Source organism: Lissotriton vulgaris, chromosome 5 (assembly GCF_964263255.1).
Source record: "Lissotriton vulgaris chromosome 5, aLisVul1.2, whole genome shotgun sequence".
NCBI lineage: Eukaryota > Metazoa > Chordata > Amphibia > Caudata > Salamandridae > Lissotriton > Lissotriton vulgaris.
Window position 1 is genome coordinate 248,075,631 of NC_141693.1, and position 15,492 is coordinate 248,091,122.

Sequence of the window (15,492 nt, forward strand, 5' to 3'; positions counted from 1 at the left end):
GGCAACTATACACCCCTATACATAATGTGCTGAGTGACATGGGAATGTGGGAGGCTGTGGCTTTGGGTAATAATAAGTGCGAAGAATCACATTCACGTATACATACCTAATATGCCTAACACAGAAAAAAATCATTCTACTTTGAGGCAACAAACAACATACATATTTTTTTTAAATTAACCTACGGGATTAAATCCGAGCATTTAGATTAAACGATCTACGCACAGACGTGCCGGGTGGAACTTTAGAATAGGCCTTAGTATACATGATTTTTCTAGGTCGAACCCCCGCAATCAGGGTTGAGGGGGCTGCTCTGTGGTGGCGAAGTTTGTCAGGCTAAGGGCTTGTTTCACGCAGAATGTTACACCGACCTGGCGAACACAGAGTAGACACGCCGCTCTCAGTGAATACCGATTAACAGTACTCTCATAGCTGCTAAGGTTTCAGATTGCAATGTGTGATTTTTTATAATTTCGGTGTAATTATGAGTGACATTTGAACGACTATGAGTGACACTTCCTTGCAAACAAAATCAAGCAATGAAGACGAATGAAACATAAATATCAGAAATTACACCAATTTTAACAATGAGAAACTCTAAGAAGATCTTTAAACAAATGCTACAAAGCACCAGAGACGGAAAGACAATTCACTAATTTAGTGCCCTTGTAACCTGATTGTACTGTTTAACCAGGTGAGTAACATCGACTGCTGGGCCCCGGGTTCCTCCTTGGCAATCATGTACAGGAACATCGCTGAGGTCGCTCTATCCCACATGGGACACCCGGGGCCGGGGAGTCAAACAGGATGTGAGAGGCCCCAACACAGAACTCACAGCTGCCAGTCAGCCTTTACTGCGCAGCAGATAGTCAGGCCGGAGGCTGTATTACTTCAAAAGTGAAGACAGTACTGAGCACTAATATAAATAATTAAAATCTATTAGCAGTGAGCACACGGCCCCGGGGTCCACCCAGCATGCACTTTCACTCACCCTCCGTAAAAAAATGAAAGTTTTCCAACTTCATGTTGCAAGGGCTACTTCTCTAAGCAATTATGGTTAAAGGTAGCATGACTTAAATGCACTGCTTTAGGAAAAATACAGCCGCTCATTCAGGCCTGTCACTTACGTGACAGTACTGAGCAGTATTATAATTAAAAGGGATTAGCTGAGCACACTGACCCCGGTGTTGTCCAGCATGCGATGCTATGCCACCCGCTATTAACAAGGCTGAGTGAGTGTGCATGGCACTCCAAGCAATCAAAATATGGTTACCATCATGCCAGAAGTGCTTTAGTAAAATTACCGCCGCTCACTTACTTTGTACAGATGGTACTTTATGTAGGAGGCGTCGCTGCCAGGTGGGCTGGGGAGATGGCAGTTCAGCGGAGCTGCAGACGGGTTGTTGCTGCCTCTCGTTCTTTCTCGTTGTTCCCAAAATGATGTCCCTAAATACCGCAGAGAGGGTGTGTTTCTGAGGTAACGACCCCTTACTGCTACCATTGCTGGAAGTTGCTAGAAAGTCAATAAGTGGCACTAGGGTCAATAGACTATAAACATATCTGAGTCTTACTTTAGGAATATGTCAGGCAACCTTGATGACCCAGCTGCAGATTTACTAGATGTCTCCGGACTCATGATTGCTTCCACTAGTGACACACGGTCAGGCGGGGGCAGCATGGCGTAGCACCTGTGCCGCCGTGCCTGCATCTGTTCCTGGGAGCAGCTTATGTGCAGATTTACGCGGGAGCCTGTCCCACGCTGCAGTCAACACACGGCAGACGTGCCACTTACCCCATTAATTTGCGAGAAATCGCAGTACCGGGACTACAGCATTGCCCTTCCCTTAATTGGTAGCGCTTTCGCGTGCTAAGAGATTGACGGCCTGGCAAGGGACCCACAAACGCGGTACATCGCGCACGCGCACCATACGTGCAATGCAGGCAGCTTTTACAATTTAGTAGATGTGCTTCTTGCACTTCACACGGGGGCTGCGCGGCACTGGCGGCCCGTTGTGGCGTCCGGTATAATTTATTCGTGGACAGGGAAGTTACTAATGACACTTGAGTGTCCCCAAAGAATTTGTACAGGCCGCCGCCCCAAAATAGTGCCGCCTGGGGTGGACCGCCCCCCTCGCCCCCCCCTAGCTACGCCAGTGATGATACTAGGAGTAGGCCCGAGGGCGCCCCCTGCTCAACAGGAGCACTGGGCTGCCGTTTACTCGGCTAAGCACTAACAATAAACAAGGGTGATTAAATCAGAGCTGGATTCACCTGCTGCTCGAAATGCCTGAGACACGCAGCTGCGGAGGGAGCGTCCTACGCTGGCTGGAGCTTTCAGCGGGACGGCTCTGCTGCGGCGGGCTCTCTCCTGATTTCAGGTAACAAGCATTGGCTGCCGCACAAGCATTTGCGGCCGCGAAATGAAATAAATAAAAGCGGAAATATGCGAAGGATAACGACGTGAGAATGCACCTCAGTTGTACGGGAGCATGCACCTCAGCTGTACGTGAGCATGCACCTCAGCTGTGCGGAGCAAGTCACGCTGTGCGCGTTTCCTTGTGCCGTGAGCATGCACATCGGACGTCTAGGGAGCTCGTCATCACCTTCTGCGTCGCCTGCTGTTGCCGAGCCTGAGCCGCTAACCCTGCACACCTGAGGAGGAAAGACCGGCCTCGAGAGCAGCAGGGGACTCCTGAGTCAGCCCGGTGAGTGGGGGGGGGGACATGTAAATACTGTGTTTTTGGTGCATCAGGCTAGCGAGACAGGAGATGGGCACTTTGAGTGTGTGGATGCGCGTGTGTGACTGTGTGTGTGTGCGGTGAGCCCGTGAGTAAGGGGGGGGGGGTGAGGGTGTGTGTATGTAGTGTGTGTGCCTGCGTGTGTGTATGCAGAGTGTGTGTGTGTGCGCGCAACTGAGAACTGAGAGTGGCATGGCTGACTGAGATCAGAGATGTGCACGGCTCCGGGGGCTGGGCTTGCGCGTCCACGCTGGTATATCGGCGCTCGTCCACCTGTGTAGGTCGCTTCACAGGCAACTTGGCAGCAATAGGTCTACGAGACCTAAAAACGGCTTCACTAGGAGACAGGCTGGTACATAGCAATTTTGTAAAAACAAGAAATTAAGAAACCAGTATTTTTTTTAGATACCAGAAGTGCAAAGCATGCCAAATAGGTCGAAATACGGCAAGCTTTAATACATCAGATGGTAACACAAAAAAAATTCATGAATGGATACATTGTAAACCCACATATGTAGTGTACATACTGGAATGTAGGTGTGGTAAGAAATACATTGGAAGTACTGTAAACAAAATACATTGCGTATACTTCAGCATCTCAGAGTGTTCACTAATCAAGATTATAGCTATGTGGTTGCAAAACATATATGGGACGAACATGGAGGAGACAAAGGGGGACTTTGTTGCTTTGGGATGCAAAATGTAGAGGTCAGCCCAAGAGGAGGAAATCGGGAGCTGGCATTAACCGCATGTGCGCTAGCGGGTTTTCCCGCTGCGCGCTGAAGATTCGAAATTCGCGGGTTACGTGACAAAGCCAGCTCGTCATGCGCGCAGCGCAGGTAACGCCCATGACGAGCTGGCTTTGTCATCCGTATCGAAGGGATTAAGGAGATGTGAGTCCCCATTGATTTTAATAGGAACTGAAATCCCATGGGGTTTAAACACAGATGCCAAACTAAATGTACATCTTTGAATTGGATTATCGGAGGCCCAGACTATGACTAATCTAGCCTTGATTATAATCTTAAAGTTAATTCTATTCATCCTCCTTGTGCATAATAACCCTCAAATTAGTAGTTGTATTAATTTTGTTTACCACTTCCTGACCCACCCTCAAAGCAAGGTGGATTGTGTGTGATGCCTTAAACAAATGGATAATATAAGGTTATAATAGGAACAAGGGCTGATATAACTGAAATGACTTTACATCATATAAGATGCTGCTATGCAAATGCACTTTTGAAATGATCAGGTATTGATGTAATACACTTTATAATACACTAATGATATTGAAAGAATATGCTGCTATAAGATGCACCATATAACAAACTGGTGAAACCAAGAAAATAGGCTTGCAGGAAATGCACGGAAACAATAGAGATCAGATCTGAAATACCCAGGGCTTAATTTGTGCCGGTGCTTTCCGGTGCTTAGCACCGGCACTTATTCATCAGGGCCGGGTCTACAGTACCTGTCTGCCACAATGCCATACGACATGCAAGGTAAATATAATTACCTCACTGATTCACCTGCAGACAGTATCGTTCTTCTCCCGAGTCTCGATGAAGATTGTGTGGCTGTGAGAGGCAATAAAAAATTCCAACCATAGATATCCATGATGTGAGTTTACCTTCCGCCCTTTGTTCAGTGCTGTCGGTGGGGGTGACACTGATTGGGCTCGATTTGGTTCTGCGGCTGTGCTTGCGGCAGCGCATGCGTAGATTTTTGTCCATAATGACACGCACCGGACGAGTCACCAGCAGCAGTTCAACTCGACGTCGAGGGCAGGCAGCAGCAGAGCAGGGGTTAATAAAGGCAGTGCTGCCCCCAGTAACTGTAAGTAGCTTAACAAACCCTGTTTGCTAGTAAACAGACTGATTTGGTAAGAAGTGTGAGTGAACTGAGTCGGAGGCCTGCCGTGAGCAATCATGCCTCCAGTGCGGCCCGGGCACCGTGCTCGAGTACAATGCCACGGCCAGGAGGAGGCTGAAAGGGTACGGCCTTTAACTTAACCCCTCTCGCTGACTCATAAAAAAATAATGTTTTTTCAGTGTGTTTCATCATCTCTTAACTTTACTGCTCAACGGTGTGCATCGCAAAATGGCGGTATGTTGCAGATAGAAAGTTTATTGCTATCCTACCGTCATCATCAAGCCTCGTGGTTGTTTCTGCATGCATCAGTGCCATGGTGGCCACTGGTTCCTGATGTCACGCGGACCTGTGGGCTATGCCATCTGTTTCTGCACGGCTTCTTTCACTAAGTTTGTGGTTGATGTTTATTTAACTTGACTTTATTCATTGTGCACGTTTAGCTTCAAGCCTTCAGTGATGATCGCTGCAGGCCACGTTTTGTCTGTGTTTGTTTTTCTGGATGTCTCGAGGCCCCGGAGGTCTGCTCTCTGCAGAATTAGCAGAGTGTGGCAGTGTCACTATTTACGGAGTCTGAGACTCCTAATGAGGCAACAATTAGTTAAACTGCTTAAAACTCCAGCGCATTATAGGGTTAACTGGGCATACATGCAACAATTTATGTCTGTGCCCAAAACCTTCACGAATCCCATAATTATTCACTGCCTTTGAGATTGTTCTGATTCTGAAAAAGTAGGTGAGACTTTTCGTACGGGCCAGTTCCTGGGTGGTATTAGAGGTCGAAGTGCATGTGTTTATATATTTTTTTGTATATAGCGCAAACTCAATCCGAAGGTACTGGAGCGCTTTTACACTAACACGTTCATTTTTGGTTGTCGAGGCACAGGTGGATTACGATTTGAACAGAATTCAAAGATGTTGAGCTGACGCCGAGGCTTGAACCTGGTGTCCCCACCCCCATCCGGGACCCCACAGCTACAAAGTCGTCCGCTCTGGAAGTTACCCACATCCCTTTTCCTCTAATTTTGGCGGCATAACGCTACTGCCCGTTGTTTATGGTTTTTCTGGAGCGCTATTCACGGACAGTCTTGGCGCTAGGAGCACTGATGGCAGTTAAAGAGCAACCATGCACTACGCAAAGTTCATAATGTGCCAGAGGTAGGGACGTAGGGTCCAAAACTCTTAAAAGCCTGTCGCTATAAAGGGCCCACCTAAGACGAGCAATAAACCATCAGAGCTTCCATGAATCAAGTAATAGGGCGATTGGAAATAAAAAAAACATGGCCAGTCTGATGGCTTGAGGCACCAAATATCACGCTGCTCAACCCGCTGTGAAAGAAACAAGGCAGAGACATATCCAGAGCAGCAAAGACTAAAAACTAGTGCAAGCTTCTCTAAGGATTATCTTTTGAGCTTTTGGTAGGTATCCAGTGTTGCAGTGGGATGGGATTTACACCATGCAGATCCTAGGCACAAACTCAAGTACAAGCTGCACTTGAGTAGTGGACCTTTAGTTCCGGTTTGAGGCTTAACCAGTGCTTAATTTGAGCCAGTGGTTTCCAGTGCTCACAACAGCACTTAATCGTCAACACCAGCGCTTTTGATCAAAAGTATTGGAGCGCTTTTCATGTGCACCAGTTAAGGGCACATTCATTTTTGATAGGCACAGGGAGATTAAGTGATTTACCCAGAGTCACAGGATGGTGAGCCTATGCCGAGACTCGAACCTGATTCCCCAGCGCCAAAGTCTGCAGCACTGGCTGTTACGCCACATTGTCTCCCATGCTTGTAGGGTTTCATAGTTATTAGTTGGTTCTGTTATAGGTGGCATTAATAGGAGCAATGGGCTGGTGCAACTACCTCCTGACGAGAACCCCAGCACTTATTCTATCACAAATTAACCACTGGGTGCACCCACACCCCTATCCCACCTTCAGCACAGGGAAAAACACCACCTACCACCATATACTACCTAGTGTGGCAGGTTTATTTCACACTATTACGTCTGCCTTTCAGCAGTGCCAGTTGAGGATGTGGGTTAAGCCGATAGAGTAAGTAGGTGGACCAGTGGAAGAAGTGGGTGGAGTCGGGGAACTGAGTGTGGCCTCTTAAAAAAAATTGAGCACCTTCACCTAATATTTTACAAATTAAGCACTGGAAATACCTGACATAATTTTATATCATATATGTGGTAAAACAGAGATAATATACTGTCATGGAAGGCATTTTAAAATGCTTTTAAAAAAATGCTATTTAACAAACGCAATGGAATTAGGCACGGCTTGCACTTTTGTAGAGAGGAGACATTTTTTGCACTTTATTGATTCCCTCAGATCTAAGAGACAATGGAATTGCTGTTTAATCTCAGGTATGTGATAAAAAAAACACAATAGAGTTCAGATCGGATGTAATTGACAGCAATTCGTAGTATGTAAGATGCTGCTATGAAAAAAGATTGCAGAAATGGTCAATTTATATTGTAAAGTACTTTACAACTAATTGGTGATTACAAGGAAATATGTTGAAAAAATTGTAGATGAAACTTATTGTTGCTAGAGAATTGGAGATGGGTACTTTACCCCGAAACAACTGAATGTGAGTAGACAATACAAGTTGATATTGTCAATAGTAAAGTTTGCATATGAGGTTTGTTTTCCAACACTCATGTAGAGGTAACAAAGGGTATTTCACCGAAAATTCAAAGACTAAAATGGATTTTAAATTGCGGGTGGGATTCAAGAAATGGAAGGAAGTTTCCCTTTAAATAGACACTCTGTACCATGACCTCTTGTTGGGGCAGTAGAGGGAGGCTTTTTTACTGAAATGCGTCAACAATATCTATAAGCACGAACCCCTTTTGAAATGCTGCAAAAATCAAATGAAGAAATTGTGTAAACATACAGATTGGTGCCGTCCCCTGTTGTGACCAGAGAAAAGCGGTGAAAGGAATACCGGAATTATATGTATATATATATATATATATATATATATATATATATATATATATATATATATATATATACACACTTATGCACTCACTCCTTATTTCTGAAAACCTCACATGATGATCTTCAAAAGGTTCCTCTTACCTGTCTCTCCACATCATCTGTGATCTGTTTGATCTTTAACTTGTAATCCTGTGTAAGCAAATCAAGCTGTTTATCAATGAACTCCAGGTGATCTTGTAATTCCTCTCGCTTCTCCAGACAGTGTACCCTAGAGGCAAAAGCAGAAAGGAGAGGATTACTGAGTGCACAGGTACAATATGACTACAGTGACTTAAATTTAAAACGGTGCCCAAAGGGAGTAGCCGATTGTTCAGATGACACTACGACCATATACCCACCACCAAAAATAAATGTTTCTAATATTCCAAACACTAGAATATTAACCCCTTCCATGCTAGGCCGATTCTGCTCGTGTGCTAGGCTTTTAAAGAATGAATGGCTTTATGACGGCCCCCAGCCGTCATAAGCACACGAGCACCGTGATGCATGACGGATGGGGGCCGTCATCAGCATGGAAGGGGTTAATAAATGGATGCACATCAGTTCAAGGCAGAACGTTCATTCATAAATCTGTTCAGAAGATCTAGAAGCCATTATTTAAACCATGCAGACCACGATCAGAGTCAACATATTCCTCTCCACAGAATCTCACCTTTGTTCCTGTGCAGCGACATGTACAGAGTTCATCTCGCGACGCACGACCTCTGCAATCTGCTTTGCTCTCACTGTGTGTTGCTCAAACTTGGTCTTCACTGCAGACTGAGAGATGCATTCCTGTAAAAGAAAAAGTTGCTTAGAAAACTTGCAAACATTTACTCTCAGCCGGAGAAAAATCTCACTACATCTGAAACCAATACTGAGCACACCCCAAACCTCCCTCCTCCTTAGCCGAATTTTCTTCTTGTTTTCCCAGGTTATGATTTTGAAGTAAGAACATGCCCTTGTGAGGTCTTGGGAATAAATAGTAACTCTGATCACCTCAAATCGTCTTTCAAAGTTTTGAAACTCCATCATTCGTACTTGAAATCCCTCTGCCAGAGCCCCACCTGAAATAAAAGCAAATAGGTCAACTGACATACACTCCTTTTTAGACAATAGCATCATTGAACAACAAGAGATAACTGAACTACTGCCAGGACACTACTGAAAGTAAACTTGTCACCTTACATGACCAACTCTATCAGATTTTGAACTTTCAACAATCAGGCAAAAGTGTTCCAATGCAAGAGATCCACAGGGTATGATCAACTGGAATATTTGGTTAATTTAGTGTAGGCCCCTTGCAAGACTTTAGTATGAATCCTGGCATGCTGACCAATCAGATCGCCTACTGTTATCATTAAAAAGAGAACTGGCGAGCTAAAAATACAAAGCTGACATAGCAACTAACTCTTAAGCATATGATTGCCTCTAATTACACTTTATCTGCCAATTACTCGCTGCATTGTTTGAATGCAATTTAGATGGCAAGGATCCCAATTCCAGTTATTCTCACATGGCTGAATTTCAAATCCATTACACTAAAGCAGGCTCCTCAGTCAGTGTTTGCTGTTAAAGAACACCAAGCCTACTAATATCACCCATTTCATCCCTGACCCAGCATCATCATTGTTTTATCTGTACTGTCCAAATAATGCACAAAACAGCCGCTGTCCGTTTTGGATATTACAGATACTGAAAAAATGTTTAGCGACTACATCTCAGTGACAAGCAATTCACCCTCAGACAATGAAAAAAAGAGAAAAGCTAAGTCTTTGCTTCCAGTTAACTGCTTTAACATTTCCTTTAGAAATTTATCATGGTTTTGAAAAGAACTAAATGCAATTGAGTCATGCTTCTCCAAACCTCCTTCAGGCATTCCCTGTGCCTTCTGGATTCGTGCGTTCAGAACCTCTTTCGCAGATACAAAAAAGATCCTGTCACCAGCTTGCGCACGATCCAATACCCCAAGCTCTTCCACTAGAAAGCTTGTACAGCGCTCCATATGCTGCCTGCGAACCTATACGAACAAAAGTGAAATGCGAGGAAATCACATCACCTTCTAATAGAACTGAAATGTTTGCAACATACATTCAAGGTTAAAAAGCAAGCAAGAGCTACGGATGAAACAATTCAAGCACAGCAGTAACAAGATGCAAGACGATGCACTTTATCTGCTCATGGAATTTGTGCATTAGAACTTTTTTTGCTTAGCACTTCAGCATTCGTTTCCTCTACTGAAGCAGAGTCACATTATGTCATCTTACAAAGAGTTCACCAAACCACAATGACATAGTTATAGCTTAAGAATGCCTATTACATACTGTAGAAGAGAACCCTTGGCAATGAAGAAAAAGGAAGGCCTACCCACTCTCCTGGATGCCTGCGTCTTTGAGCCACCCGTTTCCAGGTTCAGCTCCATCTTTGTTAGCAACACTTCATGGTTCGACCTGCCATGTAATACTGTGTCGCTGGAGCTTTGAGTTGCAGTCAGCTTGCTGAGATTCAACACCTCTTCTAGGGGTAGTCCCATCCCCTCGATAACCATCAAGAGCTTTTGGATTAATTTTGGGCCCATTTAATTCTTTTGTGATTTTTAGTATTGTTAGCTATATACATCATGTCAACTTTACCTATTTTTCCTTGGTGTGCGACTTAACCTATTTGATTACATTTTCAACTTTCAAATAACTTGGTTTGGATCTTCAATTTTTTTCTCTTAACTCTGTTATTGTTTGATTAGCTGTGGCACATATGTTCCACACATTTTCTAAGAGGACACCTTGGACTTTGGTCAAACTATCACAGGCAAGTCAAGGAATTCTTTAGATAAACCAATTTATCCTGAGGATCATGTTGGCTGGGCCTAGTAGGAGCTCAGTCATAGTTCAAAATCAAGACTTGGCCCTCTTTGCCTCATTACCTTTACCTCTAGCACTCACCACCATCTAAGGCCTGACATTCCGGGTTCCTACACAGGCGAACTCCAGAACAGTTTAAATATTCTGTAGATAGTCTAGCACCCATTTGTCCTTTGCTTTACTCCAACATGTGGAGATATCCCACAGATGTGTGTCATGTTTCTATCTACGTAAGTATACAGCAGGTTTTAGGACATCTTAAACAAGAGGTTTCTCCCAGAATAGTTCAATAGTTACATGAACCTAGTAAGAGGTTCTCCTCGCCAGGAGAAAGCTGCCTTCCAGTTCACTATCTCATTCTCCTCAGACCCAAATGTCAGTGTCCATCAGTGTGGCATGAACAAGATTTCGTAATATTAAGTCTCAGTGAATTTATTATTCTTTACTGTCACCTGCAAGGGACAGGAACAAAGATGGAGCCGCACTCTGAGGTAACACTCGGGGTTTAAGAGTGGGTCCTAATAACCTTGGAGGTAGAGGAATCACCTTCCGTGACTCTTTGGCTGAGTTTGAATGCCTCTACAGGTGTCTCTTTCTGGTTTCCAAAAAGGCCAAGCTTAACCAGCAAATTAACTTTCTTTTTGTTTTTTAGTCATCTTCTGACATAGTCTGACTGCTCAATGGTTTGATACCGGGGAAAGAAGAGAACACTGGATATATACTAATAATAATAAAAAAGAGTCTTAGTAGTGGATGAAGAACTGCAGACTGCATCTACCTAGAGGGAAAATAACTTGTTACATACATTGATTTAACAAAACTGTGACAGACAGCACAAGTCTTAATATTTCGATTTGAATTAAAACACTTACATGCTTGCAAAATAGCTGCATACCCTGCCCTGCATACAGTTTCATGCAATACAAGTCACAAATCCAAGAGAAGGTTGCAAGAACTAGCTAGTGCTCTAGTGTTGTAACCAGGAGTATTGCACTGCAGTTTCCATCCAGCACAGACAAACAACGAAATGCAAATGTCCAATTTGCAGCCCCCATAAACCGGTTCCCTAAATCCACCCAGTAGAAAAATCTTTGTTACAGACCTCCTCCATGTACTCGGGCTCCGAAGCAGAAGCATCCCAGCGATTATTCAGTATGAAGATGTTGGGGCGGGAGAGGCGCTCGTTTACTTTGTGAAAGAACTGTTTCTCCTGCACGAAGAAATACAAGAGGCACATCACAAAGAATCCAAACTTAACCGTGCCACTCATGGTGAATTTCTTCTGCAACCTACCGTCTGCATCAATGTGGACTCAGAATTTGCAACCAACACAAACACATCGGCATCCAGACAGAATTTGTCAATCCAGCTATCCAGTTCTGTGGTAACATCAATGCCTGGGCTGAGGGGACATAGTGAGAGTTTATTTGTAGAAATACCTTGAACTTCTCTTTGCAGCTAGATGACAGTGTTTAGTCTACTGATGTTGAAGCATAAGGGCAGATATTGGTAAAACAGTATCTCAGACAACGGCAAATGACAGCATCCCCACTACAATGGTCTTAGGAGGCAACACCAAACCCTAAAAGAGGCTTGAATCATGAATCACAATATCACACTTAGATTGTAAGGAGGGTATCCCAGGCACACATTAAAGCTCCAGTGTCTCTTAGTAGAAAGGGGTGGGGGGTGGGGATGCATGACCATCACTGCAGAACTATAAAAGTGCCATAGAGAAAACAAAGCTGTGTGGACTGTCAGATGGTTGCACGAGTATGTGTGACTATATTTGTTAAACAGCAAGTGTAAGCACTCAACTGTTCATGAACCCACTGCTAAGTAATCATATAATAAACCTATAAAAATGCCATAGAGAAAATAAAGCTGTGTGGACTGTCAGATGGTTGCACAAGTATGTGTGACTATATTTGTTAAACAGCAAGTGTAAGCACTCAACTGTTCATGAACCCACTGCTAAGTAATCATATAATAAACCAATTAAAAAACAGATTGAAACAAAGCACTTGTATTTCAAGTATCTCAATCCTGACTTAGGGACAGTACAAAGATCGCACGATTTTGAGCAATGCGTTGGAGACTGTTTGGCGTTCCCTTGCATACAATCTACTGTGAGAATGTCATGCTCTGACTTCACTAATTAGAGGGACACTCTCATAAATGGTGAAGTCCAATGCATATAATTAATAAACCCTGAAGAAGTCCTTATGGACGAAACGTGTTGGCTGGGCTGACTGATCTAAGGCTTTAAAGAAATATAAAGGAAGAATTCACAACACAAACATGTGACTCTGTTGTAATATGATTTGTCTATGTGACTTCTATTGAATTGGTATTGAAAGGAGGATATACCATAGATATTGCTCTTTATATTAGCCCTAAGACAGGATTGACATACTTGAAATACAAGCACTTCTGTTCCAATCTGTTTCTATAAAAGTGCAAGCCCCACAATCTCAAAATGACAGCAATGACCCAATTTTGTAGGGTTTAAAAATAGAATTACTAGCACATAACTAGGATGGAACCTCTGATCCAAATCAAGCAGCTTATCTCACCTGTCCATTAGCACAAGGTCATCCTTTAGAAGAGGACACTTGGAGTTAGGCCACATGACACTGACCAGGGAACCAGAGTCAATAAGGTCATCCTGGTGCAAGGCGTGAGCCAGCTGGTTTACAGTCTGTAAAAAGCAATGACAATCATGTGTCAATAAACAGAAATGGTGACATGGAGGGACAGAGGGTGAGAGTTCCAGCGAAGCAGGAAGACCTGAGAGACGCAAGGAAGCATTCCAAATAGTGAAAAAGAGGCAGGGAGGACTGACTGAGTAAAATGCCAGAAGACAATATCTGAAAGGATAACTAAGACATGGAATGTGTGTTTACGTAGAGAAATAAGAAACTGACCAGAGATATTTTCTAAACAAACTTCATAAGGTTACTGAAAGCATACTGAATAGAACCTGTAACCTTTTGTAAGTTTGAATTTTAGTCCTTTAGAGCTCACTTACCTTTACATTCCTCCTTTCCTCTGAGCCCTCAATCAGCAAGTAAGCCTCCTTCACTTCTGTGCCCTCCACCCGCAGGAAACAGTTGGTTGTGTGTCCTATGCCTGATGGAAGGACTTTGTCCCAAAGCATAGCATTAATCACTGTGCTCTTCCCATTGCTCGTCCTAGAACACAAAGAATATCCAAGCTCATGAGACAAAGCACAAGTACAGTCCACATACCCTGCAGCAGCACAACACTCCACTGGCAAAGGAAGACACCACAGTAATAAAAGAAATGCTACCCCAAGTTACAATTCATGCTACATTACAAAGCTGATGTCCAAGTAGCTCCCCTGCGGAACCGCTACTCCTGAACCCTCTCCACTTATATCTGAGGTATCTGGATTTGTACACATCAACCAAACCCCTGAAATAAATGCATGAGGGGTGAGGGAACCCATGTACTTCCTTACCTTCCGAAAAAAGCAACTTTCATGTGACGTCGTGCCAGCACTTCAGCGATACCACTTACTTTGGCCAGGTAACTTTTCACCTCACACACTTGCTCTTCAGTGGTAACTGGGTCGAGCTCAGCATTCCTATGAGTTTCTGAAATACATGAAAGAAATGCCAACACATTCTTCGTATGAGATTAATCGGAAGCTTTCCATAGAGCAGGGAGGAGGATACTGTAACCAGAAATTGCTGTAATGCAAGTATGGCCGCTTTTCCTGGTGAAATATGGCTAGGAAAATCCATGAGACCAAACCCAATCAATCAAACAGTGGTGCTGATTTTATATTGGTACAGGCTGCCAAAAAAATAAACATTTAAACCACTTACTTGATAATCCTGCAGTCAAGACAGCCTATTTTCCCGTATGCACACACAGGGAACTGTTTCTTCTGGAACGTGTGCTGCTGTTCACAATTAAAACATTTGCTTTTACTAGATTTTCGGCTCAGAGAAATATTGAAAATGTATGACAAGCTATCAGACTGCAGTTCACAGAGTAATATGGAACAAGGGAATTTATTACAATGCCACTCAAAATCGGTCTATTGTAGTTTCTAGAATCAGTATAATTTTCCAACAAGTAGATTGTAAAAAGTTAAAAAAAGAATTGCTAAGGTGTAATCAACTTATTCTATATCTGCCTTAGCCTTATTCACTTCAGTATGTCAAGTGCATACCTTACACTGAACTTAAGGGCCAAATTCATTCCCCCCATCGACCTTGTGTAGAGTTTGCTTACTTAAACCAGTGATCATATAACTCAAATGTACTAATGAAAATATTTTCCTAATGCATTATGCAAGCAATTTGTGATATTTAAGAACCAAGTTAAATAGTCACTGAGACTTGGTGTATTAAAGGTTGGCCTAGGCTACCGAAACACTAACAAGGGCTACTACACATGGAGATTATAAGTTACAACTATCCTCAAATGAGGTAACAGAAAGCAAGGCTCCTGGTGCCTGGCCTGGAATATTTGGTAGAGAGACTTACAGTAAAAAGTGAAGAACCCAGATGACTGGGGAAATATATACAGAATGTTTATTATGCGATTAGAGAGGATGCCACGCCCATGATAACAGTAAGAGATGTTAACCATATTAACAGTAAGTAACAAAGGTACTTTTTTCCCATGCACCTTCTCTGAAGCAAAAATTCTACTGCTAGCCATTGGAATCTATAAAGCAACTACGTAAAACCAACAAAGCACAATCAGAAATACTGAGAAATCCACCCATCACATCTACAACACTTGGCACAGTATGGGTGGGAGACCCACTCAATGAAAAGTACTAATGAGATTAAATGTCGAAAAAACTGGGGAAACAGAAATCCAACCATTCTTTTAAGAATAAGCAGGATCCCATTCCTCTACACCCTCTGTATCTTAGAGAAGATGGAATTGAGGAAGGAAAGTCACAGGCTTGAAAGTTAAGGAACAACCCTGGCACAAGAACGTTCATGAACTAGGAGATTAAGAGTGTTCCTCAAACAGATCCATAGTAGCTGA

The 15,492-nt window shown here is 43.3% G+C and overlaps 1 protein-coding gene across 2 annotated transcripts in view; it reads right to left on the reverse strand.

Annotated features, from left to right (window-relative positions):
* MFN2 (mitofusin 2) overlaps window positions 1-15,492 on the reverse strand; it is a 169,864-nt gene that overhangs the window by 55,996 nt on the left and 98,376 nt on the right. For both annotated transcript variants that reach the window (XM_086921284.1, XM_086921286.1), the window contains exons 3-11: window positions 13,940-14,075; window positions 13,487-13,649; window positions 13,032-13,156; window positions 11,749-11,857; window positions 11,558-11,665; window positions 9,461-9,614; window positions 8,594-8,661; window positions 8,268-8,389; window positions 7,697-7,823 (exon numbers count right to left, since the gene is read on the reverse strand). In XM_086921284.1, coding sequence (XP_086777410.1) covers window positions 7,697-7,823; window positions 8,268-8,389; window positions 8,594-8,661; window positions 9,461-9,614; window positions 11,558-11,665; window positions 11,749-11,857; window positions 13,032-13,156; window positions 13,487-13,649; window positions 13,940-14,075 — 1,112 coding nt within the window. The remainder of the gene's footprint in view (window positions 1-7,696; window positions 7,824-8,267; window positions 8,390-8,593; window positions 8,662-9,460; window positions 9,615-11,557; window positions 11,666-11,748; window positions 11,858-13,031; window positions 13,157-13,486; window positions 13,650-13,939; window positions 14,076-15,492) is intronic.